At 34.5% G+C, this 25,659-nt stretch overlaps 2 protein-coding genes across 2 annotated transcripts; one reads left to right on the plus strand and one right to left on the minus strand.

Annotated features, from left to right (window-relative positions):
* Positions 1 to 1,121: 1,121 nt before the first annotated feature.
* Positions 1,122 to 22,096, minus strand: LOC128192993 (uncharacterized). Its single transcript, XM_052866147.1, has 7 exons — positions 21,915 to 22,096; positions 19,115 to 19,181; positions 16,597 to 16,691; positions 15,960 to 16,216; positions 14,546 to 15,250; positions 14,045 to 14,340; positions 1,122 to 3,321 (listed from the first exon to the last, which is right to left on the minus strand). Exons 3-7 carry the CDS (start codon positions 16,652 to 16,654, stop codon positions 2,115 to 2,117), a joined length of 2,523 nt encoding a protein of 840 aa, XP_052722107.1. The 5' UTR covers positions 16,655 to 16,691; positions 19,115 to 19,181; positions 21,915 to 22,096; the 3' UTR covers positions 1,122 to 2,114.
* A 9-nt stretch (positions 22,097 to 22,105) lies between these two features.
* Positions 22,106 to 25,027, plus strand: LOC128192994 (uncharacterized). The gene is made up of 5 exons (XM_052866148.1): positions 22,106 to 22,316; positions 22,721 to 22,936; positions 23,368 to 23,546; positions 23,848 to 23,935; positions 24,120 to 25,027. Exons 1-5 carry the CDS (start codon positions 22,106 to 22,108, stop codon positions 24,377 to 24,379), a joined length of 954 nt encoding a protein of 317 aa, XP_052722108.1. The 3' UTR covers positions 24,380 to 25,027.
* The last annotated feature ends 632 nt before the right edge of the window (positions 25,028 to 25,659 follow it).

Genomic DNA, 25,659 nt, shown 5'->3' on the forward strand with positions numbered 1-25,659 from the left:
ATAATATCGGGGGATAGCATTATTCTGAGTGTCAAATTTCAAAAGCGTACACAGTTTACGTCTTTTATGTTATTACTCATGCATACTCCTACAAAGCTTAATTTCATCATAACGTCATAAAAGCACTGGTAACGCTCCCTTACCGAACAACGGAAAAATCGGTTTAAAAAATGAAAAATTTCCTTTGAAAATATCTAAATATTTTTAACTGCACTTTATTTATCGTGTTCAATTTGATAAATGGTAACAAAACAATTTCATAAAAGATATAACTACACTGTACTTTACTAGAATGCGCAAAAACATGAAACAAAGTACATGTAGGCTTCCTTAAAATCGCAAAAAAATGAAATTGGCTGGAACCTGTTATGAAATAGGAGGTATATATGTTGTGGAGATTTTTGTTAAAAAAGACAAAGTAAGTAGTTAAGATATGACTTTTTAAATTTTTTAATACACAAGGTGTCAAACTAATGAATTTAAAAATAAAAAAATCACTTTAACCAAAAAAAAAAAAAATGATGAGTAGGGACCCACCTAAGAACAGTTCTTTGATGAATGACAACATTTGTCATCAAATTCGTACTCTATATTGCGGTTTTGAATGAAATCCTAAAATACTTCTATCGATAACGACTTTATTAAATTTTGGGAAATTTAAAGGTGTATCGCCTTAAAAAAAACATCAAAGAAAAATATGCATCGACAATTCAACTGCAGAGGACTCAAATGCATTTCATCATAGCATCAAAATAATGATAATACAGTTTGTGTTACACGTACCTCGAGTCGACATACATGTATATCGACATAGATATAGATTAATCTCGTCATTATGCAACGTCTTTTAAAACTTATCGTCAAACTTTCGCTCAGATACTCAGTAAATGAATCCTTCAACTTTGACGTTTATAAATCACCTTGAGGAATCATGGCTATTTAGGAATGTTACTGTGTGATAAACATTGACGTCCGTTTTACTATCATATACGCAAGATTCTTTGGACATAATCAAAAATTGGGGAATGGTGCTTAGAGATGTGATGATTGTCTTCCGAACGGCTCTGCTTTTATGAACTACAGAGCAATTTTTTTTAATATTAACAATATAAAATGAATCAGTGAGCTTCAATCCAATTTTATTCAACAATAAAAAGATATAAAGGGAACAAATGCAATTCTATACAATAAACATAGTGGTAAATAACAGTACTGAAACTTATTTGCATTTTACTACAAAAAATACTTAGTAGACACTGGACAGGAGTAAACTTATATATAGACAAAGAAATAAAAGTTCCAAAATGGCGTAGTATATAATAAAATATTGAGAAAACATCAAGCACCGGTGTAGAAGAAGACCATTATTTATCAATAATCTGTATTTAATCCAACGGATTGTTCAATGCAACAAAATAATGCGTTTAAAATTAGTTAGACAGCATTAATTTGTTTGGAGCTTCGGTCGATTATGCTGCAATTTTGAATTACGCGGGGGGCGTTTTTGGTGTCCTATTTACACAGAATTTCCACGAAAGCTATAGAAAGAACAGTTTCAGATTAAGTAAAGGTATCAATTCTAGATCTTATTAAGGTGATATTGCGGTACCGCAATTTCAAATTTTACTACTATATGCACAAGTACCAAACTGTAAAGTTTTGTGTGATTGCTGTGGGTATTAAGTCTTCAACATTTATACATTTTCGAAGTATAGAACTGTCTTGATTGCTGCTGCTATAACAATTTTCCAACGGGAAGCACTTTGTGATCTTAAAATATAACAAAAAAATATACGTTTATACTAGACTTAGACGAGATAAATTGGAGACATGTCAGTTCCTTCCAGATCACTGTCACTGATTGTCTATCATTTAAAAAGCACCATCTTGTAACATACGAAAGTAGTATTTATTCAACTCATACACGATTACTTACATTAACTAAACGAGTTACTGTAGCAAAACTTACACTGTGATTATCAACACTTTGCTACATTATTGTAATGACAAACAAAAAATCTTAATTGCAATGTCACAAGATTCACAACCTTATCGTATATTGCATAGTTTTGGATATTTACGCTGAACAAAAATAATTTTGCATAACAACGGAATCAGCATTGAATCTCATCTTCGTTGAGATTCATATAACTCTGTATCGCGGGTTTTTTACAATAGTTTAACCACAGTGCATCGACCAACTCTGATGCCAGAACCTGGCTAGTATTGGCTGACACCATCCAAATTACAAACACGCCGTCTCTCTTAAGATACCTCTCCACGAACTTGTCTACGAGGTCTTTCTGTCGGGCAGTCCCGCTGGAGTTATAGAACATGGGCCCCGTCAGACTTAGGTACTTTTTGACATACTCGTGTTGTCTCCAAGGTAGACAAAATATGATGGCGCTCCAGATGAAATGGAGTCCATTGAGGAGAGTCATTCCAAAGAGAAGGAACCAGATCACTACGAAAAGTTTTTCGTTGAACAAGTTCACTGGTAGCGAACACTGTACGGTCCAACGTTGTAAGTTAGACAACTGTCTGATGTCGAAGTCACAATACGTGACCAGGGGAAAGCGAGACATGTCTTCCCATTTCTTACTTTCAAACATTAATTTGATAAAGTCCGGACCGACGCGAAGAAAGTTATTGCCTAAAATAGCCTCCAATAGAAAGATCTGGCCGAGAGAATTAGCAAAATACAGAAAATCTGTGAAGATGTAGAAAACCGACATGAAGTTTCCGTGATGAAATCCTCCGTTTGCGCAGGCTGCTTTGATCTTTGTCTTAGTTTTTGATTTACTTACAATACTATCTCTCACGTCTATCCATCTGTCAACAAAAATAGCCAAATATCCAACTTTCTCTTTCCTTTCATCGGGACTTTCGTAGGTAGCATCTTCTGCTATCTTCAGGACTTTCTTCAAGTCAAAGCCGGAATAGCCATTCCAGTGCTTCCAAAACATTCTGGGAAGAAAGAACAAAAAAGCTTGAAATGCAAAGATGACAGGTACCCATTGATAGTACATGATCTCCATTTCTTCTCGCTCTTTGTGTTCTTCTGGAAGAACCTGCTCAAACGGTACACGGTAAGTGTTTTTGATCCAGCAGTAAGCATTTGCGTAAGCCACGTGGAATTTTTTGAACTGAGCCGGGCACCAGCATGAGATTGGTTCCCCGACAAACTGTTTAGCACTTGCAAACAGGGTGAGTACAATGAAAAAGGCCATGCAGTAAAGCCGGTTAAGTCGGTGAACACCGGTGTCATCTGTGGTTCCAATCTTTATCTTCCCCAGAGCCTTTCCTGAGATGTCTTCCACGCTGCAAGTAACCAAACAAAGGAAAAATTCAAAATGACTGCTGTTCGGAATTAATTAATTCTTTTTGCAGTTTTAAATGAGTTAACAATTTTATTTTCCAAGAATCGCAATTCTTAAATGATTTATGTACATGGAATTGAAAGAAGTCTCAAAGATTCCCTACAATTCCATTTAGTACATTTAATTTTAGCCATTTGAGAACTCTTGTTCCCTCGCAGTTAGACAGTTAAATCTTATTCCACTCAGATCAAATCAATATTCTATGACTAAACAAGTTTGTGTCATATTTGGTTATGTGCTGCATTTTCCTTCCTGAGGCGACGTCTTTTCATTGAAATTTTAAAATATATGCTTAAATAAATTCGGGGTTTTAGCTGTGCAAACACACAGGAACTATTTTGGAATTTAAAGGGAAATGGGGGTGTATTTGTTCTTAACTTGATTTATAACATCTTGATGCTAGATTTCATACACTGTAATTGGATACCTTGTACACCTATATCAAAGACCCCACCTGCCAGGTGACCTAGTGATGTCACAAAAGTCTTGTCCATGACAACACATATATATCATAGTATACTGGTGGACAGCTATCTCTTTTGATCACGGACACATTAAAAACCCATGGACGCTAGGAGGGCCCCCAGATAAAACTACGTTCGATTATATAGACGATCGATCAGAAATTAATATACGCTTCCATAAAAATAAAAGATATCATTACCTATCGGTTGATTGAATATAAACATTTTCACACGTGCGTGATAGGTTGGTAATTATGCACCTTATTTACATCGCATATACATGTATTTTTTTTTTCGTTGTTGTTGTTTTTACATGACTTGAGTCAGATACATATACACCTAAAACTGTTTCTTATAGATTTAAAGTTTACATTGAGAAACCTTATCCATAAATATTATAAACACATTCATTGTGGATACGAAATAAATCAATATTAAAGGTAGAGAAAAGGTATTTTTTAATAATTCAAATTTTTGAAGATGAAAATCACAGCTTCTAAGAGTTGAAAAAAAAACCCGGGATTAACTACGGTAGATAATTAATCATGTTATGACCTTACACGCCTTTAAGGGATGAGTATCTTAGCTATTACTTTTCACCCATATCTGAACATGCGTTTATATAACTAATACATACAGATGGCCCATTTTTCCGATGAAGATTTATGTCCTGTAGATTTAGAAAGATCTTGAATGCGAGGAAGTCACATTTCCTGGTATTCCTCTATTTTTTCTTCCATCTTCTCCCCACAGGTAAACACATTCTATTGAAGTCGCCTATGCGTGCGCAGTGTCGGTCGTAAATTTAACCTAAAAACGAATCATCGAGGGTGTAGAAATACTTTAATGTCACGGCAGCCGAACATGCCGGGGACAAAAGATTTTAAACGCCACCCTGATATTTTGTTAATAAAAGCACAGAAAAGAAATTGTGAAGGGTAAGAGATTACAAAGAAAGAGGGGAGTTTAAATTCCATTGGGTATAGATCTATTGACACTGAACGTGGAACACTTTCGTGTATTGCCACAAACAAGATTTGTGTCTTTATTTTGGAATAACAATTTAATTTTTTTTTATTTGAACATATTTTATTGCATAAACATTTACAAAAGGTTCGAACACAAGTTTTACAACTTACGAGGTTTTTAACAAGTATAACAATTTACAACTGTATAGTAGTTTAGAACGGAAAGTACATAGAAATGGATATTACTAATGTAGTTAAATTATTGAACAAACGTACATGTATTAAAAAACAGTTCTGTTTGAATTTGGTCTAGGCAGTTAGACTGAAATTACTTTTCTTTATCGTTTGTCATATCATTATTTCAGTGATTGATGATATATATGCATTGTGAGTTTTAAATGAGTTTTGGTCCGTGATGGTTCCAAAGGTTTTGACAAAATGTCTTTTAAAGAGCGTTGAAATAAACAAAATATTAACAAACAATAAAATAACTACAAGTACTCAAAAAATGTTAGTAAAATTGACAAGAAGTCTTGAAATTTCAAAATTTCCATAGTCGATTTGTACGTTTTGGTTTTTACTATTGGTTTTAAACCAAAATAGATTTTTTTTTACTCTTGGTTTTAATTCAATAGTAAAAACCATCAGTTACACATTTTGACTGTTTGTTAGGAATAAATTAAAAGTCGGGATTTGTTGTTAGACATTAACTAATTATTTTAGTTTTTGGGTTAACTTCGACCCCCCCCCCCCAAAAAAAAAAAAAAAAATCCAAAAAAAATCAGAATTTGAACCCAATAGGAGCTTAACCAGCCAGAGACGGCGAATGGAAAATGTCTCTATGTCATACACCATCTCTAGCCATGCTGCCATGTAGATTAGAAAGCCAACTCACACTGGACCCAAGTTTGACGGATATCCATATTTGGTAATATCAAGCATTTGGCTTACGTGCTTATTTTATCGTGTATATCGAAATGTCGTTGTTGTTACATGTGAACACGTCATCGCTGTTTAATAATTTCAAAAAAACTTCGTCCGAAGCACTGCTGACCTGCTGTTATAATTTCACGAAAACAGAACCCGAATTTATTAAATTCTGTATAAACACAACAGTCATTCAGTGTCATTTTTATTTCTTTTAATCTTTATTTATTTTAGGATGATCGATTTCAAATATAACTAGTCGGTACATGTTTAGGTTTGGTATAAAACTTTGCAGCGAGCCGTAATCTCCTTGGAATTAGATCTTTTCACGAACTTCTTATCAGTAGCGGCAGGTCAAAAATAGGAAAATGCAAAAACAGACAGAAATTGTTGATAAATTATAAATTCGATGCAAATCGCTGCATTTAAATTCACCCGATTGGTATTGGTTATATACACATCTATATATAAATGTACGAAAGCATAACATCCCTTTTAAGACCATGCCCTTCATTAATGATGTATACTGCATACTGAGAAACTATTTTTTACGTTTTTTACTGGTTGATGATGGATTAAAATGTGATTCACTTTTTTAGATGACTTTTGTGTTTGTCAACATCTGGCTATGAATAAATTTCGAGATCTATCACAAAATAGGAAACTAAGGACAGGATATAATGATATATTGATCATAAATTACCCGGAAGATTGTTTTGTTAGAGGTACCGTATACAATTAAACGCAGTTATTTCAACATTTTGCGTTTCACAACATTCCATAAAATGAATATCTTTGTTGAGGAAAAGTAGATATAGTATTCATGAAGTTTAAAACACACGAACTTTTTCTATAATTTTAAACTTCTTTGTATGTTTATTAATTTTCATAGATTTTACATCTACACACTTATATACATTTGTTTACAACCTTTAACGTTTTTTGAAGTTCCCCAATTGCACGTGAGGTCATTAAAGGTTAGAATTTTTCATATTTATAAATATAGCATTCTCTTAAATCAAGTTTCACTGGGTACATAATCAAACCCAAGCGATTCTGACAGTATATTGAATAGTCACGGTGTAGTACCTAAACGGTTGCTATCCGTAAAAAAACGACGTTTGCTGTTTCTATTCGAAAATTATACGGCTACTAGCTGAAAAAGATGTCCGACACAGTAAGTATTTTTCTTTTCAAATTGATCAAAATGCTCATTTTCTCAAAGATTTTAATTAACCTGCAAACTTGACAACCCTTACGGAACGTAACACACATTTCAACACTAAAATATCCAGCTACCTACATCAAGATGAAGAATTTACTTAAACCTTCGTGAATAACTGTCGTTGATTTGGGCACATGTGCAATCGAATTAAGTTTTTGGACATGATTGCGCCAAAATCAAAGTTTTTTTTTTAAAATTGAAGCGACTGATTTCTTAATATTTGTACACAGAATAGTTTGATTGCAAGAATTATCCATTTTCTTTGTTTGTATAAAAACTATGACGATTTTACTCGATAAGTCGTATGTTACGGCTACTATTAGACACCGACACCGGTTTCTATTGGAAATGTGCACTTTCTAACCTCAATGAAATAACATCCATGTATATGCATTGAATCATACAGTTGAAATATGTTATTCTATAGTAACCGTTTAAAAATACGTCTTTCGCAACTCTTCGACCTTTCCAACAGAGCTCGAAACCACCTCGAATGATTCACAGGTGCTTGGGGACTGGTATATTTTTTATATATAGCTTGTTTCGCGTTAATTGTGAATTTTTAGTGTAGCATACAATACATCAACATATAATTTAAAAAAATATATAATAAAAAAATAACGGGGGAATGTGGGGTGAATGTTGTTGTGGGTAGGTGGGGGGGGGTCCGTCCTCATGCACCTGTAGAATGTATTACATAGTCATTCATGACACCACCCCCCCCCCCCCTTTTTTTTTTTTTATAGAATTTGATTTAGTAGTGCCCGAGAAGTTGAGACTGTTTACCTGTATGACCTACCTATAAATGTACACATTTCATCCTTTATCAATTTTTTACATTTCATGAAAATAATATCGTTCTGCATGAGGTTAGTTAATGTTTGCGCAGTACTTGCCCGCTGACAAAAGAGGCGAAAGGGACGAAAATAAAACGGGCGAATATTTCCCTGTATACAGGAGTACATCATAAATTTTTGCGAGTAACAAAAATTTTAACTTTGCAATTTGGATTCTAACTTGCATTTTTTTTTTAGATATATACTGATATATATAGTGAATTTTGAACTCTGATACCCATATGATATCAATAGAAAATCATGTTAAGGTGTTCTGAGACACTTCCGAATGGGAAAAAGATATCAGATTTTCCAATTACAAATCTCCATTAGAAATCTGTTTTTCCTGTGAAATTCTCCCGGTAAAAAAAAGATACCCTCCATAAACAAATATTCAATATTTTTCTTTTAATTGATTTTAAACTTTCTTTTTCTCTTTATGTGTATTTTGTAAAAAAAAATATGGCTCAAAGGTGAAAGAAACAGTAACTTTGGACAGACTTAATATGTCATAGGTTACTGTGGAATCATGGCTTTTAAGGGTGCATTTCGTATATTAGCGCTGCATGGTTGAACGCGATTTGGTGGAGTTGAAATCGTTGAAGCACTTGATGTCTCACATTCTGTGTCACATACTGTGTGATGTGTTTTAGATTTTTTTAGGCTTGTGCAGCCATAAGTTTGATTTTCTTTTTCTAGCTGGAAAAGAAATTTAAGTTTCATATAGTAGCCGGTGCATCGTATTCAGTTTATAGCCGGTGCGAACATATCAGTATTTCAAATAGCAACCGTAACTTAAAAAAAATCATTTGTTGTCAAATTATTCGATCAAAATATACTTTCTTGTTTATTTTGTATTACTTAGTGAATCAGAATAGATAAATGCTTTTTTTCATAATATAGAACAAACAAACTATGATTTGTAGATGAAAATATCAGCTTAAAACTTGGTTGTAACAGCCTTTTAGTTCGTCACCGACCTAGGAAATTTCTCTATTTCTGGTTATTCATAGGACTATTTTCAAAACTACATTTATAAAATATTATAATAATACCTTACATGTTCCGTGCACACGAATCATTCAAACACTTACATGGTTTGGGTACATTTTTCGTCAATTTTGTGGCTTGATCCATGCGTTTCGTGCATGCTTTTTCAACTAGCAACCGTTCAATTTTCGAATAGAAACACCGAACGCTGTTTTTTACTGATAGCAGCCGTTTAGGTACTACACCGTGATAGTGTTGATTTGCAACAATTTTCAGTAAATACTGTTGTTTCATCAATATTCGTTGAATACCAATTTTCGTGGATTTCGTTTTTAAGTTGATCCATGAAATTAAATGTTCATTGAAATACAATTTCTATTAACATTCTGTATTGATAGGGTCATTGGCCACGAATTTACATATTCTTGAAACTGTGATTTTCACTTTATCCACGAAAATTGATACCCTTGAATTTTAATGAAACCACAGTATATGCTTCTCAAAGGAATTTCCAATGCAATATCTTTTTCGGCCACTGGCAAAAAGTTAAAGAAATAAATATAAGATCGACAAACTTTTGATTAAAAAATGTAATAAAATGTTGCTAAACTTCAATTCTGAAGCGGTCTCTGTCTCTAAACCACAAAATTTAGTTCAATGGGTATGTATATATATAGGGTATTAGCTAAAATTAGCCGATTCATCCATTGGTGGGATACATTCTTTTGATACTAAAATGTTCGCGGACATACAGAATACAAGGTTAAGGGCTAGAGCAATCAGTCTAATTAAGGGTTGTTTATACGAGAGGATAATCTTTACGTCATTGACAGAAACATTTTGTTATCGGATAGGCACCGTTTCACGCCACGGTCCAGAGTCCGCATAGCCCTCTTCTACCCACGCCCAGAGAGGAGAGGATCGTACATATTGACCGTGGTTGCGGTGGGTTGGCGGCTTAGTGCAATGATAAGGTGATTTGTATAACGTTACGTTAGAACACACAAATGTTCATTGTCTGGGCTCTCGTGTCGCGTTTTGGCACCTGTCCGGGAACTTTTTTTGGGAAAATAAAAAAGATAACATAATTGGAACATCGGAAAAATCCTTATATAAATCAACATTCCTCATATCAATGATTTCCGTTTTTTATGCAAAGAAACACAAGTAGCAAGTTTAGTTACTACATTTCCACTTATGTTCTGTATTTTTTAAAAAGGGTATGGATACTTTGGAAAATAAACAAAATTCACAACGGAAAGAGTATACTTTTTGGACAGGGGCCTTTCAACGGCCCCAGAGATTAACAGCCGAGAGCCCTGATTGTTCATTAAGTATTTCATGTTTCTGACAGAAAACGATGTATATGTAGGCTACTAGTATCGGGATAGTTGATCTTTCCTATCATTTCTTAACACTTCTTCAAAATCTATTTAACCCTCTCTAGGGATTTCAATAGACATTTATTCATATTGAAAAAAATGCGCTATTATTGTGATATTAGATACAATTAAAATTAATTAAAGTCACTAACAATCATGAACAGCTAGACAGCGCCACTGAAAATCATGAACAGCTAGACAGCTCCTTTAACAATCATGATCAGCTAGAGAGCGCCACTGACAATCATGAACAGCTAGACAGCGCCGCTGACAATCATGAACAGCAAGACAGCGCCGCTGACAATCATGAACAGCTAGACAGCCCCACTGAAAATCATGAACAGCTAGACAGCGCCTCTGACAATTATGAACAGCTAGACAGCGCAACTGACAATCATGAACAGCTAGACAGCTCCACTGACAATCATGAACAGATAGACAGCGCCTCTGACAATCATGAACGGATAGACAGCGCCATGGACAATCATGGACAGCAAGACAGCGCCGCTGACAATCATGAACAGATAGACAGCCCCACTGACAATCATGAACAGCTAGACAGCGCGCTAGAAATTATAAACAGCTAGACAGCGCCACTAACAATCAAGAACAGCTAGACAGCTAGACAGCGCCACTAACAATCATGAACAGCAAGACAACGCCACTGACAATCATGAACATCTTGGCAACGCCACTAACAATTATGATCATCTATGCAGTGCCATTAACAATTATGAACAGATAAAGAGCGACACTAACGATCACGAACAGCTAGACAACACCACTGACAATTATGAACAGCTAGGCAGCGCCACTAACAATCATGAACATCTTGGCAACGCCACTAACAATCATGACACAGCTAGACAACGCCACTGACAATCATGAACATCTTGGCAACGCCACTAACAATTATGAACATCTAGGCAGCGCCACTAGCAATTATGAACAGATAAAGAGCGCCACTAACGATCACGAACAGCTACACTTCACCACTGACAATTATGAACAGCTAGGCAGCGCCACTAACAATCATGAACATCTTGGCAACGCCACTAACAATCATGACACAGCTAGACAACGCCACTGACAATCATGAATGGCTAGACAGCGCAACTAACAATCATGAACAGCTAGACAGCGCCACTGACAATCATGAACAGCTAGACAGCGCCACTGACAATCATGAACAGCTAGACAGCACCACTGACAATCATGAACATCTTGGCAACGCCACTAACAATTATGAATATATAGGCAGTGCCACTAACAATTATAAACAGATAAAGAGCGCCACTAACGATCACGAACAGCTAGACAACACCACTGACAATTATGAACAGCTAGGCAGCGCCACAAACAATCAAGAACATCTTGGCAACGCCACTAACAGTCATGACACAGCTAGACAACGCCACTGACAATCATGAATGCCTAGACAGCGCAACTAACAATCATGACACAGCTAGACAGCGCCACTGACAATCATGAACAGCTAGAAAGCGCCACTGAAAATCATGAACAGCTAGACAGCGCCACTGACAATCATGAACAGCAAGACAGCACCGCTGACATTCATGAACAGCAAGACAGTGCCACTGACAATTATGAACATCTTGGCAACGCCACTAACAAGCATGAACAGCTAGACAATGCCACTAACAGTTATGAACAGCTAGGCAGCGCCACTGACAATCATGAACATCTTGGCAACACCACTAACAATTATGAACATCTAGGCAGCGTCACTAGCAATTATGAACAGAAAAAGAGCGCCACTAACGATCACGAACAGCTACACTTCACCACTGACAATTATGAACAGCTAGGCAGCGCCACTTACAATCATAAACATCTAGGCAGTGCCACTAACAATCATGACACAGATGGATAACGCCAACCGACAGTGCCGCCAGTGACAATTTATATTTGCGAGATAACACTCTGAAAATCATAAACTGCTCGACAATGCGGCCCCTGACTACACGAACAGCTATCAGCGTTTGTATGCCATCAATTGACTGTTTTCTCTGTCACATCTAGGTAAAGTAAAGGATGTGTAAATGGAATGAAAAACACCCCGATGACAACTTAAAAAAATAAATTGCCTTAGGTTTATTGTCAGCTATTCTCATAACTACAACATTTAGAGGCAAATTAATTGTTTGCTAATTGGAGAAGAGAAACAACTCGTATATAGCATATTATAATCTGTTTATTATGAGATTTCTAGGATGTACATGCATGTCTGTCTTTCCGTGTCAAATAAATGCTACTTTGATTGAATGAACATTTTTTAGAATGAGATTCTGAATATAAAATCAAACTCAACAAAAGACAAACAGGGTAAAAGAAATGAATTGAATAAATGAATGAAGTAACAACAATTACTTTGATACTGTACATAAGTCAACATAAAGATACGAAAAAACATATACATGTAAAAATCCAATTATGCTTACTTTTCAAAAAATTAATTCTGCCTACTTCTAATCGGCAAGTAATGATTTGCACATATCATAGAGCTACAGATGAACAGGCCTCATCAAAATCACACATTTAATACATAAATTCAATATCATTAATCTGAATTACCTATTTTCTGGAAAAATATAAAAAATAAAAATTCTCTCTCTCTCTCTCTCTCTCTCTCTCATAATATAAAAATTAAATAGAACATGCTGTATACAAAATAAAATACATGTAAAATAAATTTTCCGGGAAACTAAAGTATTTTTTCATTATAGTAAAAATTTGTACAATGTTTTACAGTTCAATAATCAAGAACTTAATATTTCAGTAGGTTTTCCCATACTAGAATCTTGTAAGTATTTCAATTGTCAGCTCATAGCATAGCATTTAAATAGTGTTGATATTTCAGCCATGGAATGATTGCAAGTATTAAAGGACAAAAAATAAATTGCATCACAGAAAACTGAATTAGAGGGCTTAAAGCTTAACTCTATATTTAGATACGTATAAATAGGTTGGCAATTTTGCACAAATGTATTAAAAAACTTTGCAAGTGTATGCCGATAATTAATGTCACCTCAAAGGTACTCTCTAAACAAGGGAAACTTCAAAGGTAATAATATTCCACAAGACTTCTAATTTCATGTAAATAACATGTAGTTTTGTGTATTTTTTATAAAAACTTTTATTTCTATAAATGGATATTGCTTTCTTCTAGGAAAAGAAAGATGAAGTCTAAAAAATGCAATAAATAAATATCACAATAAAACATTAATCAAAGTTGCATTTTGCATTTGGTGACTTTAAGTGAATCTTCTGTGATTCATCCTGATCATAACATGTTATTTGATTGGCTAAAAAATCTAGACTAAATAAAATATAAGGCTTGACAATATAACAATGTTACTTCAATCAAATACATGCATACATTTACATACTTGGCACTTTGAATGACAGGATTTTATAATATACAGTTTATTGTGATTGTGAGGACAAATTATGCCGTATTTTGTGAACTCAAATATAAATGTGGAAAAGTAGATACAATTCTGTCCCTTTCACATTTTCACTGGACTAAGATTAATTCTTGCTATTGAAGTACCAGTACTTGCCAGCACATAATTTTGCTAATGACATTTCATTGCAAGGGCAAGAACTTATGGTATAACCATACATGTATATGGTGAGAATTAATTTAAGGCCAAAATAGTAGCAAAATCTACCAGGCAAGTTTAAACAGTTTTTGTATTCAATAAAATTCCTGATTAATGTAAATATTCAAACATTGCATGAAGAGAACAAAAAAAAAATACAAGATTGCACAGATATGTGACTGTTGGTAAAACGACTGATATGATCAAATTTGTAATGGAGGGCATCTTATCTCTGGCCTCACTTACAGCTTGGAGTGGGGCCGAACACTCACACTGCGGCCATTTCTGCTGATCTTGATGGCAACTTCCAATCCTTTGCAGATCTGGTCTAGAACGTGGAACGGTACAGACTTGTTGACTGGCAAGTACACAACATGGTCTATAAGATAGCGAGCCTCATGGGGGTAGTAATGAATCAGGGGGGCAAAGTAGTCCAGGTGGGGGTTCCACTTCTCTGGTTCTATTATGTTCAACTGCGTGGCGCCTCGATATGCATCAATGCCCATGGCATTCAGAATCTTGACTATAGTATCAGGATTTTCCTATGAATAGAAACATAGTGTTTTATATACGCCATAACTACCAGGTATACTTATTGTATTGGTTCTCATGTCCCCCTACATTAGATCAACTGCTGCAGCATTGAGTTATTTCATTTGCAATATTCATCTTGCAAAAAAATTGTTTTTGCCTTATTAATTTTATCTTGCTTGAAAATTAAAAGATTAATGAAATTGCTATACTTACCACTAATATAGGGTAAAGCCAGTAATTGTTTACTGAACACTCTCCCCCTACCAGTGTCACGCAGTCCGGCAGCCGCTCACGAACATACTCTCCCTTTATATTTGATGTTTTGAACTCCGCTGGCTTGAAGTTTTTGAGTCTGTGTAGTAGGGTATACAGAAGGGCAGCAGATGGCTGTTGGCGAATTCGGAGAACCATGTCACTTGGAAAACCCCTCAACATTTTTATAATGTATTGTTTGTGGTCTATATTGAGTGTCCGTGTGAGCCACATGGCTGGTTTGACCACTTGAGGACAGTCCAATAGCAAGTACACCAGAAAATACTTGGTCAACTTCTTGAAATATTCCCTCTGCTTTTGCACAGGATATACAGAGTTTTGTCTTGACATTTTCTCAAATAATTCATCATCCCTGATTTTTGCTATAGCACCACCGAAGGCTGTTGAAGGTTTAATCACACCAAAACTAAAAAGAGCTAAATCTGTCCGTGGGTTTCCTAACCAATCAAATCCACAGAAAGACTCGGCACAATCCTCTATGACGAATATATTGCGTTCCCGGGCAATGTCTATTATGCTATCCATCTCTACTAACTTTCCGTATATATGAGCTACTAGTATAGCTACTGTCTTGTCTGTTATAAGGGGCTTCAGCTGATCTAGCTTGGGACTCGTTCTCTCTATATCCACATCCCACGGAACAACCTTGTCACAATTTTAAAAAAGATTTTACATTATTTTTGCTGAGTGGTTTGGTATTGACATTATTTCTATTAAACAAAAATGAAACATTGTTTTTGGTAAATGATAAAAACAACTTATTAATCAATTAAAAACAGCTTCAGCATGAATATTTCCTGCTTGGCAGAATTTACAATTATGTATTCTGTCTTATTCTGTTAAAATATATCTACTCAGTCTTATCCACTGGCTGTGAGGGGGGATAACTCTTTTATTTATCCAATGACTGGGTCCATTTCTGTAGGAATTTCCTGGGGAAATGGTCCATATCAAGGGTTAGATGAAAGAGCCTCATGTATCCTTTACTCATATTCAGTGAATAATTTTTATATAATGCATATAATCATTGTCTAATGAATTGAGAAACAGATCAAAATAGCATTACACTAATCATATATTTGAAACACAGTATTTGATCTAAAAGACTCATACAAATTATCTTTCAATAATTCAATTAAGTTATTATGGATATCTTCTGCAAAGAGTGTCAACATAGAGAAATCACCACCCAATATCAAGACACAGGAAATTTTTACCAGGTACACATGTAATGTAAGAATCCAATTGTGAAAATGGTTTGAATTTTATCTGACAGAAGTCAATGGAAATATAAATGTACTATAATGGCAATGTCAAATGTTTGACTATGTGTGCCTTATTTCTGTGTATGTACCTTCAGTCCGTGGTGTTTAATGATGTATACCATGTCTGGAATATTGATGGCAGACATAATGACCTCTGACCCTGGAGGATAATTTTTCACTTGTAAAAACAAGTCTAAACCAGTTCTAACTGACAGGCATGGGAGTACACAGTTCTGATTGGTTGGAGTGGTCCACATCTGTTTCAGCTCTTGGACTGCTTGTTCTCTGTTGCCACAACATTTCAGGCACCGTGATGCTGCTCCAAAAATGTCTGCAAATTCTGCATCTAGTTAAAAAAAAAGAAGGATGAAAAATAACCCAACTTGCTTACCACATTAAAAAGAAATTATAGATTTTATTCCCCCATTGAAGAAAAAAGTTAGATTTTGGTTCCAGGGAGCAAATGATCTTTATTGTATACACTATGTACATTTTTTCAGAGTTTGAATCTTTTATTGTTAAAGTTATTTAAAACACATCTACTGGTACACATCATGCAAGCTTTTAAATTCATCATTTGAATAATAAAACACAAATATTTTAAAACCTCTCCATTTAAATTCATTTGTCAATTTGAGACATGAAATGGTTGTTTGAGCACATAAATCTGTGCTAAAAGTGTAACGCAAATCAATAAATTTCTGCTGGTTAAAACAATCCACATACCAATGTATACACATGTGTAAGGCAAAATAGAACTGGCAGATTTTTCTCTGAAAGCCATTATAGGTTTTGTCTTTTTCCTTGGTTTCAGCTAGTTCCTGAATTCAATGATAAAAAAAAATAGCAGGTTAAGTTAAAATTTGAATGAAAATGATTCTCTTTCAAACTACACAAACTATAGCATTTTGCTATGTTACTATAAATCATAGATAAATCATAGAAATGTTATACATAGGCGGGGGGGGGGGGGGGTTAAACCTGTACTTTTTTTGCAAAGTTAGACCTAACCATTAGGCACATAGCATAATAGAGGGTTCAGCCCCCCCCCCCCCCCCCACCACACTTTTTTTCACAGGAAATATAATTGTTCATTAATGTACCTTTGAACGATTGAGAAGTTGGAGTCATAGGCATACTAGCCCCACCCCCCACGGATTTTCATGGTTTGGGAAAAAAAGATTTTATGGTAGGTAAGATTTTTTGTTTTGGAAGTATAGGTTTACTCCCCCCCCCCCCCCATACTTTACTTTTTTTGCAAAGTTAGACCTAACCATTAGGCACATAGCATAATAGAGGGTTCAGCCCCCCCCCCCCCCCCACCACACTTTTTTTCGCAGGAAATATAATTGTTCATTAATGTACCTTTGAACGATTGAGAAGTTGGAGTCATAGGCATACTAGCCCCACCCCCCACGGATTTTCATGGTTTGGGAAAAAAAGATTTTATGGTAGGTAAGATTTTTTGTTTTGGAAGTATAGGTTTACTCCCCCCCCCCCCCCCCCCACCCCCCATACTTTACTTTTTTTGCAAAGTTAGACCTAACCATTAGGCACATAGCATAATAGAGGGTTCAGCCCCCCCCCCCCCCACCACACTTTTTTTCGCAGGAAATATAATTGTTCATTAATGTACCTTTGAAAGATTGAGAAGTTGGAGTCATAGGCATACTAGCCCCACCCCCACGGATTTTCATGGTTTGGGAAAAAAAGATTTTATGGTAGGTAAGATTTTTTGTTTTGGAAGTATAGGTTTACTAGGGTGGAGAAACTGATTAAATTATGCAGGGTTATCCTGCATCAATCATAACAATATATGGTTTTCCATGCACCAGGGAGTATTATACGTTTTCCTTTACCTATATAGTTATTTACCAAGTCATAGTAGTGAAATTAATTTGAATTGTTTCTCAAAAGCACTGTTTAGATAGATATTAGACAGTAGGCTATACAACTCATGCCAAACTGCACTGTGAAATTGTCATAATAAACACAAAGCTTTTGCCTTTTGGGAATTACCAGTGCTGCTACATTTATATTTTTCCCAACAAACACAGATAGACAGTAAGTATGCAATTAGCTTCATCACATGTACACATGCACATCTGCTATAATTCATTCAGAGTACTCATGCAAAAGCGTTACTGATAAGTAGCCTGGCAACTATTTCAATCCACAGTTATGTCATTATTTTGAATGTCTAAAAAATTGTGTTGTGTTAATTAAGATTTAGTTAGGTTAGGTGTTGTTCTCTTTGTAAAAACTTTCACTCTGGAAAAAATAAGTACTTCCACGATTTTCTGAACTGCCAAGATGTACGTAAATTTGATATTTTTTTGTCGTTAATGGAACAAAGCAACTTGCTACACATGTACTTTATGTGTCATGTGCTTTATCTAAGAACTTAGCTGAGTGTTCTCATAAATGTTCAATTTTAAATGATGAGTCAAATACAATATACATGCTGCATTTGCATATACAATATACATCTACAAAGTATCTAGTATTATCTTGGTACACATCATCTTCCCAAATTAAGGGTTTCTGAACCACACCTCACAAAGAGGGGATCAGAGTGCACAAAAGACCCTTGGCTAGCAAACTTTAAGATGGGTACACATGTACATATTATGTTGAATATATCATTGCTACTTTTTTTATTTGGTGGAGTATGTTTCACATTGTACTGGTACTAAATGTTTGGTATCATTATACTACATGCTATATAATGTCTCTAAATGTGTGGTTAGTGCATGCATGTACATTTGCATTTACATTTTTCTCTCAAATATTTCCCAAAATTCTAAAATACTAGTATGATGTCAGTATTTCAGATGACATAAAAAACAATTATTGTTGCAAATGTAAAAATAATTTATAAAAAAAAAGATAAACTACTATTTAAAATGATATTTCGTTTGTAATTAAAACATAGAACAGTTTCAGAGTTTCTATAGATATCTACCAAAGAAGACCCTAAAAGGCAAAAAGTAATGCCATAAGTTCGCAATAACATGACAACATTTTTTTTAAGGTTAAGGAAGTAACTTTCTTAACATATAATATGTAAATAGCTTTTTGGGAGAAAATAACATTTATTGAGCAAACTACTTTTTAACACATTATGCCGGAATATGTAAATTGGAGAGCTCTGAAGAGCTGAAATACATGTATCTACAACAGTTTTTTATATACTCTCTCTCTCTCTCTCTCTCTCTCTCTCTCTCTCTCTCTCTCCACTTACCAACAACATTTGAAAGAACTGCTCTACTAGCTGTTGTTTACCATCTCCAATATATTTTCAGGGATCACTGAAAAAGATACTACATAATTTAGATTTTGGTTCTGTGCCTCACACATGAATGGGCAATGTCAAAATTAAAGGTCGTTAATGTATAATGTCATCTACTTTATATACTCATCCAGGGTATAGCAGCTTTTCTGCAACAATTAATGGTAACAAATACACATTTTTTTCACAATTAAGTTGTCAGAAGTACATTTACAGATATAGATCAAAGTTATTTTTATGTTAAATCCTGATATGTACAAATTTAATAATAGATTTTGATTAACGGTATCAATACAAATATTAAAAATGTTCTAAACATGCTCATAATTTTTTCCCCTAAATTTCCAGTAGAATTTCTACACATGTACCAGGTAATATATGTATATATCAAGCAAATAAAACCCCCTTTTAAATCATTTAAAGAGGGAATGCAACACAAAACTATAAGAACTTATCAAAACATACAATAATGCACAGTACAATGTACTTGAATACTCAGTACATGTAATAAACTGTAAGGGTTTGACGACTGGTTTGAATACCAGCACCAGATAGCTCAGTGGGGAGAGCACCTGACTAGATATTCAGGGGGTTCGGTTTGAATCCCCGTCTGGTCTTCATTATTTCTCCCCTTCCCCGCCAACCCTGGAACTTACAGCTTAACTCCTGCCAGGGTACAGAGCCTGGGGTGACCTTCAAGGGCAAAGATCATATAAGGGAGGAGGAATGCAATGATCAGTCTTCTGCGAATACAGACGCAAAATAGCCTATTGGGTAGAGCACTTGACCAAACTAAGAACTCAGAGACCTGTGTTCAAATCCTGGTCTAGTCATTATTTTTCCCATCCCGTTACAATATCAATTTACCTTTTCATAATTATAGTTCAATATGATATGCCTTCAATATTTTAATCACTGCAATCATTTATCGATAAACAACAAGAGAAGAGCTGTCAATGTGACAGCAAACAGGGATATCTTTTATGTGAACTGTATTCATAATCCATGTCAACCCTGAATTGATACACACTACCTATCTAGAGATAAGGAGTACCCTATATGCAGTATTCTGCGAGAAATGACTTAGTAAGTTCAACAGCTGGTATTTTTTAAATATATTATCAAAACTCATAATCCAAGTAATATGCACATCTCTAATATTTGTACAATTGATCTGTAAAACAACAACTTCCTATCTTGAAAACTGTAGGAGGGGATATCTGTACAATAAGGGTACCCTAAATGCAATATTTTACAAGAAAATGAGTAAGTTCAACAGCTGGTATTTTTTTCATAAATTACCAAATATCAAAATTCTACCAAAATGTACACCTCTGATATATGTACAATTGATCTGAAAAAGAACAACTTCCTATCTTGAAAACTGTAGGAGGAGTTATCCGTACAATATGGGTACCCTTTTGGCAGCCGTCCGCTTGCCCAACCTCCATTTTCACCATTTCAACGACTTTTTCCTTTGGAAAACTTGCTTAACAAAATACTTTCTTTGGTGATTCAAGCGGGATATGAAGGTGGAGACACGTACTGCAGAAAAAATATGTAACCCATGTTAGAGAGTTTTGTAAATTTTTACTACATTACAATGATCGCTATCTTCATAACCCGCATGAATCATCAAAGAAAGCATTTTATTGTTTATAATTACATCTTCTTGTAACAAATTAAATCAATTTACTGTTAGTGTACACCAGTACATTAGCTAAGAAAAGCCAAATCGTTTCCTATGGAAATTTTAGTCTGACATCATCACAATTATTTCATGCAACTCATGATTTTTCTTAGGGCTCTGCAGCCTTAGACCAGTCAATAAATGGGGCATGCATATTTCAGTCCTATCTGTTCTATAGAGCTAATTTAATTTTTTCAATTATATCTGATATCTAAAATTTAAGTAAACTAATAAATTAAATGGGATAAAATAAAACATTAGACAAATAAGATCCTATACATGAATTAGATATACATGTCGATGATGAACACTAAATATTTCAATAAATAACATTCAGAATACAAGTAAAAGGCCATATGTAAAAATAAGAATGCCAATTACTTGTATATCTTCAAGGCACATATTGACAAAACAGATTAAACTCTTTAATTCATTGTACATAGATATTTAAACAGATCAAAATATTTTATGGGGATTTGGTGTGCATTTAGGGACATATGCTGGAAAAAAGATTGGGAAAAGTCCTTAAAACTTGATTTGAATTAATTGTCTTTGGAAAAAAGCTGTGATAATTTTAAAAAGTTTATTACCATACACCATGTTTAATAATCTATTTAATTACCGGTATTAAGAATTTTTTAAACAAAGACATTTTTAAAGCAAAAAATGGTGTACATTTCATGGTTTTGAATAAAAGATAAACAAACTTTAAAAAGATGTATATCAAACCTGTTGATTAGATAAAGCGTTTGATTTGTAATTTATGAGTAAAAGCCGGTATGTTTCATATTCATACAGAATTTTCCATTTATCATCGTCTCAAAAGCGCCTCATTAATTACAATGGCTTAAGGTAAATCTACTACATCCGTCATCAACACTGGACTGACTCCTTACTATTTATAATATAGTGTTGACCACCTTTTATATCAAATTATGTCATATTGTCTATATGTGACTCAAACTGTTCATCAGTCAATGACGACCAACATAACTCCGATATATTTTTTTTTATACTCAACCAGATAATTATGAAATAGAAAGTCGCAGTTTCTAATCTTACCTTCATTTCCTCAAGTTTACATCTGTCAGGATTTAGCCCATATTAGAGAGATGTAGACTAAGCCAGTCTTGACCTCAGAGTGAAGTTGTCAACTTCCCAATTTCGTGGATTAGTTGAATCCCTGAATATCGAACCCGATAAACAAGACATCGGGATCGGTATTCAGGAGGGAGCTAAGAGAACATGCACTGATGCAGAACATTACCAAAACATCACAATTTTTCTGTGTCTGGAGGAAAACAATCCTCAGAAAAAGTTACCTTGACTTTTCGAAGTGCTCGTGTCATCTGCATAGTTACAGAAGGTGTATAGACAAGAACCAAGCACAGCTGAATAATGGCTATCAGGAAACATTTCTGACCTATTCAATCATACACACACTCCAGAAACAGTTTTGTTCAGGTAAATTGAAAGTATGCTTTGTGTATATAGTCATAACTCCATAATGAAGGAAATGATAATACAAGGAGAGCAATTGCATTGTCTTTCGATAAAGACAGTCTATGTTACTCTCCGTGCAACTATCATTTATGTATTGAGAAGCATGTTTACATGGATCTTTATATCAATATTTTTAATTCTGCATTTCATGATTATGTATTCATTCATGTATCCATGTACATAAATGCTGTCAATGACACTACCGGCACATGGTAGTAATTAAATGATCTTAACCAGATAGATGTAGAATCTTATTGTTATCAAATGATGCTATTAAAATGAATTAAGATTGGTGAAGTTGACATATATCACTTACATGTATAAATTAATAACAATGAAAGGTAATTCTATATTTTTCAAAATAGCATATTCCACATCCATTACCTCTGATCCACCTGACAAAACAGGTCAAGATGCCAAAGTTAATGAATTTGAATCATCTCAAGAGGACACCCCTGACTTTGCAAGTGTTGAATCAAAACAGGAGGGGCTTTTGGATGAGGAGATTGAGGATTTTTATCGTGAGGATGAGGTGGTAGAAGAGGAGGTGTCTGATTGGGTACCACCTATCAGCCTCACAAGTAAGCACACTTTAAGTCAAATCATTAACAGAATCTAAGAGAAATCCTTTTTTTTTCAAAATCATAGAATTGAACCATAGTGCATGCATATATGTACCAGTATTACCCGGTACATAAAAGGCAATTTAATGCTTTCAAATTAGTTGCAAATTATAATGTTCTAATGAGGTCATTTTTCACACAACAGTTTAAAAGGAAGGATAAATACATGTAGTACAGTTGGACTTGTTGGAAAACATATATGTTCATGTATACATGTGAGATCTTTGCTTATTGCATATCATATTGTTTTTATGACACTAGTACTGGTAGTTTTAACAAGGTTTTTCTGGAATGAAATATTTATCTTTTAGAAAATTGGATTAAATTTTCTTGCAAAACATACAATCATGTTTACCATATGTTTTTTATGGTATTTGTCATGTTAACAGGAGGTAAAACTGGAGTCTATGAGCTGGAGGAGCTATTGACTGTTCTTAGAGAGGAGAATGCCCAGGATATCTGTGTAATAAACATACCCCCAGAAGTCAACCTGACAGAACACATGGTCATAGTCAGTGCCATATCTCTCCGACATTTACGGGCCATCATGTCCACTGTCAACAATATTGTAAGTACCGGTAACAATCTTTAGTATCTCTGCCATTGAAAGATTTCATTTTTAGTAACCATGCAGCGAGCTAGGAAAACACTATTATAGAAGCTTATCCTACAGCAATTTAGTACATGTTTGTGCAAAAACTTGGCTCTATCCATTCTTACAACAAAATTAATTGCATTGTTTTAAAAAAAAACAACAAAAAACAAAAACATTGTTTCAAATAGTGTCCATTGTAATTTTAAATGATGGAGAATGAAGCTTTATTTTATGAAAGAAACGTTGGTTTACTCTATAACCTGTTATATTGTAGTATAAACAAAAGAAGCACAATTCTGACCCTTTTCTTCTTATCTCTGGACAAGATGACCCCAAATCAGAATGGCTGGCAGTAGATTTAGGTATGATATTGGAATAATAAATGATATTTCCCTCAATTTATTAATTCATGTGGGAACTCAAATTATAAACCTTTTCCAAATACTAGTATATACATGTATGTATTAGGTAAGCTTGATTTTAAAGAGATGATGATAATGTGAGAGCGAGAAGTACTGTGTTAAGTCAGTATTATTTGTATTGCAGGAAATGCCTTTTTACACGTGATGATGCCACAAACTCGCCAGAGGTACGATATAGAGGGATTATGGTTGTCCGGTGATGCATTGACAGATAGGGATCTGGAAGAGGAGGCGGATTTTGTTGGAGATTTTGATTGGGTCAAAGATCTCCAACTCAACAGAGGAGGTGCCAAGTCAGTAAAGGATTCTTCCTCAGAGAGTCCAAGTGCAAAACCATCCAGCAAGACAGCTAACACAGAAGAGGATATTGAGTGGATTAAGTAGAGTGAATCGCATTGATGACATTTTGACAGTGTGAAAATATCAGCTCAGTGGTTGTGCATGGACTATCAGATTAAAAGACAAGCAGTACATGAAAATGGAAAGCAGTGGTTAATACTTTGTTTGACATGTAAATGATATGGTATTTTAAAACACATTGGTACCTGAATTGTCATAAAGTGTACATATGGATATTTATGTATCAAATTGCTTATTACCTGTTTGCAAAGATATTTGTGATTGATTTTACATATAATTTTGATGCCATCAAGCATTTGAAAAAAAAAACTACTGGTAATAAAAAAAGACACCAAAACTCAATTATTATTAAATGAGTAAAATATTTTACTTCTTGGAGAGAACCATGTAAAGTGTAGGGGGACTTAGGGTTAATAATTTATACATATACAATGAAACACACTGATAGCGAAGTGCCAGGGACAGGCGATTTTGCTTTGTTTGCTGTGTTAAAACAAAAATCGTTACATCCATCAAGTTTACAATATGTAATGAAGTCAGGGGAACAAAAATCACTTCACTGTACATGTAATTGTCAATTCATTATAATTGTGTTCGCTATAACAGTGTTTTATTGTACTCACAGAGAGGAGTTAATGATTGAAATAGAATGCCTTACTTACAGCAGCCAAAGAGAGTGTTCCTGCTCACCTATGTACATGCACATGATATATGATGTGTGGATATAACCACACAAGGAAATGCATTTTTCACATGTATCTTTTGATCTCTGTCCCACCATTTTGGAGGAAATATCATTTCCTTTCTATTTATCTTTTATGACCTCATGGTCTTTTAAAGTGGATTCTGTACACAAAAATCCTTGCCAATTAAAACAATATGAATTGAAAAAAACCCAAATTACCTACCACTAAAATGTACTGATTGAAGCCAAGGTGTGCAAGTAAATCCTAAGTGAGCACTTTAATTAATTGACAGAACAAAAATCCAATTCTCAAAATGTACTAAAGAGAATTGAAAATTAAAAATAAAAAGATGACATGCAACATCCTGAGTTTTATTTTCCACAAACAGGATTGCATTTTAAACAGGCACTTAAGACCAAATTCATAAATTCTAATTCTTCATCTGCCACCAAATGCTTCATTAATAAATGACATATTTAAATGTCCAAATAAGATTGAGATCATTAGTGATAAATATTTTTTGCACAAGTTTCACCCATGGATCATATATCCTACGACACTGAAAATCATTTAATGACTTTGTCATAAGTTATTTTGTAAAACTCAGTTTTGATTATA

Source organism: Crassostrea angulata, chromosome 7, assembly GCF_025612915.1.
Source record: "Crassostrea angulata isolate pt1a10 chromosome 7, ASM2561291v2, whole genome shotgun sequence".
NCBI lineage: Eukaryota > Metazoa > Mollusca > Bivalvia > Ostreida > Ostreidae > Magallana > Magallana angulata.

Excerpts from the sequence above, each read along its gene's own strand:
- LOC128192994 (XM_052866148.1), top strand. The coding sequence starts at position 22,106 with ATGCAGAACATTACCAAAACATCACAATTTTTCTGTGTCTGGAGGAAA. Across the intron at positions 22,317-22,720 it reads CCAGAAACAGTTTTGTTCAG|CATATTCCACATCCATTACC; the intron begins GTAAATTGAAAG and ends TTTTCAAAATAG. Across the intron at positions 23,936-24,119 it reads ATGGCTGGCAGTAGATTTAG|GAAATGCCTTTTTACACGTG; the intron begins GTATGATATTGG and ends TTTGTATTGCAG.
- LOC128192993 (XM_052866147.1), bottom strand. The coding sequence starts at position 16,654 with ATGGCTTTCAGAGAAAAATCTGCCAGTTCTATTTTGCCTTACACATGT. Across the intron at positions 15,251-15,959 it reads TTAAACACCACGGACTGAAG|GTTGTTCCGTGGGATGTGGA; the intron begins GTACATACACAG and ends AATTGTGACAAG. Across the intron at positions 14,341-14,545 it reads GGCTTTACCCTATATTAGTG|GAAAATCCTGATACTATAGT; the intron begins GTAAGTATAGCA and ends TTCTATTCATAG.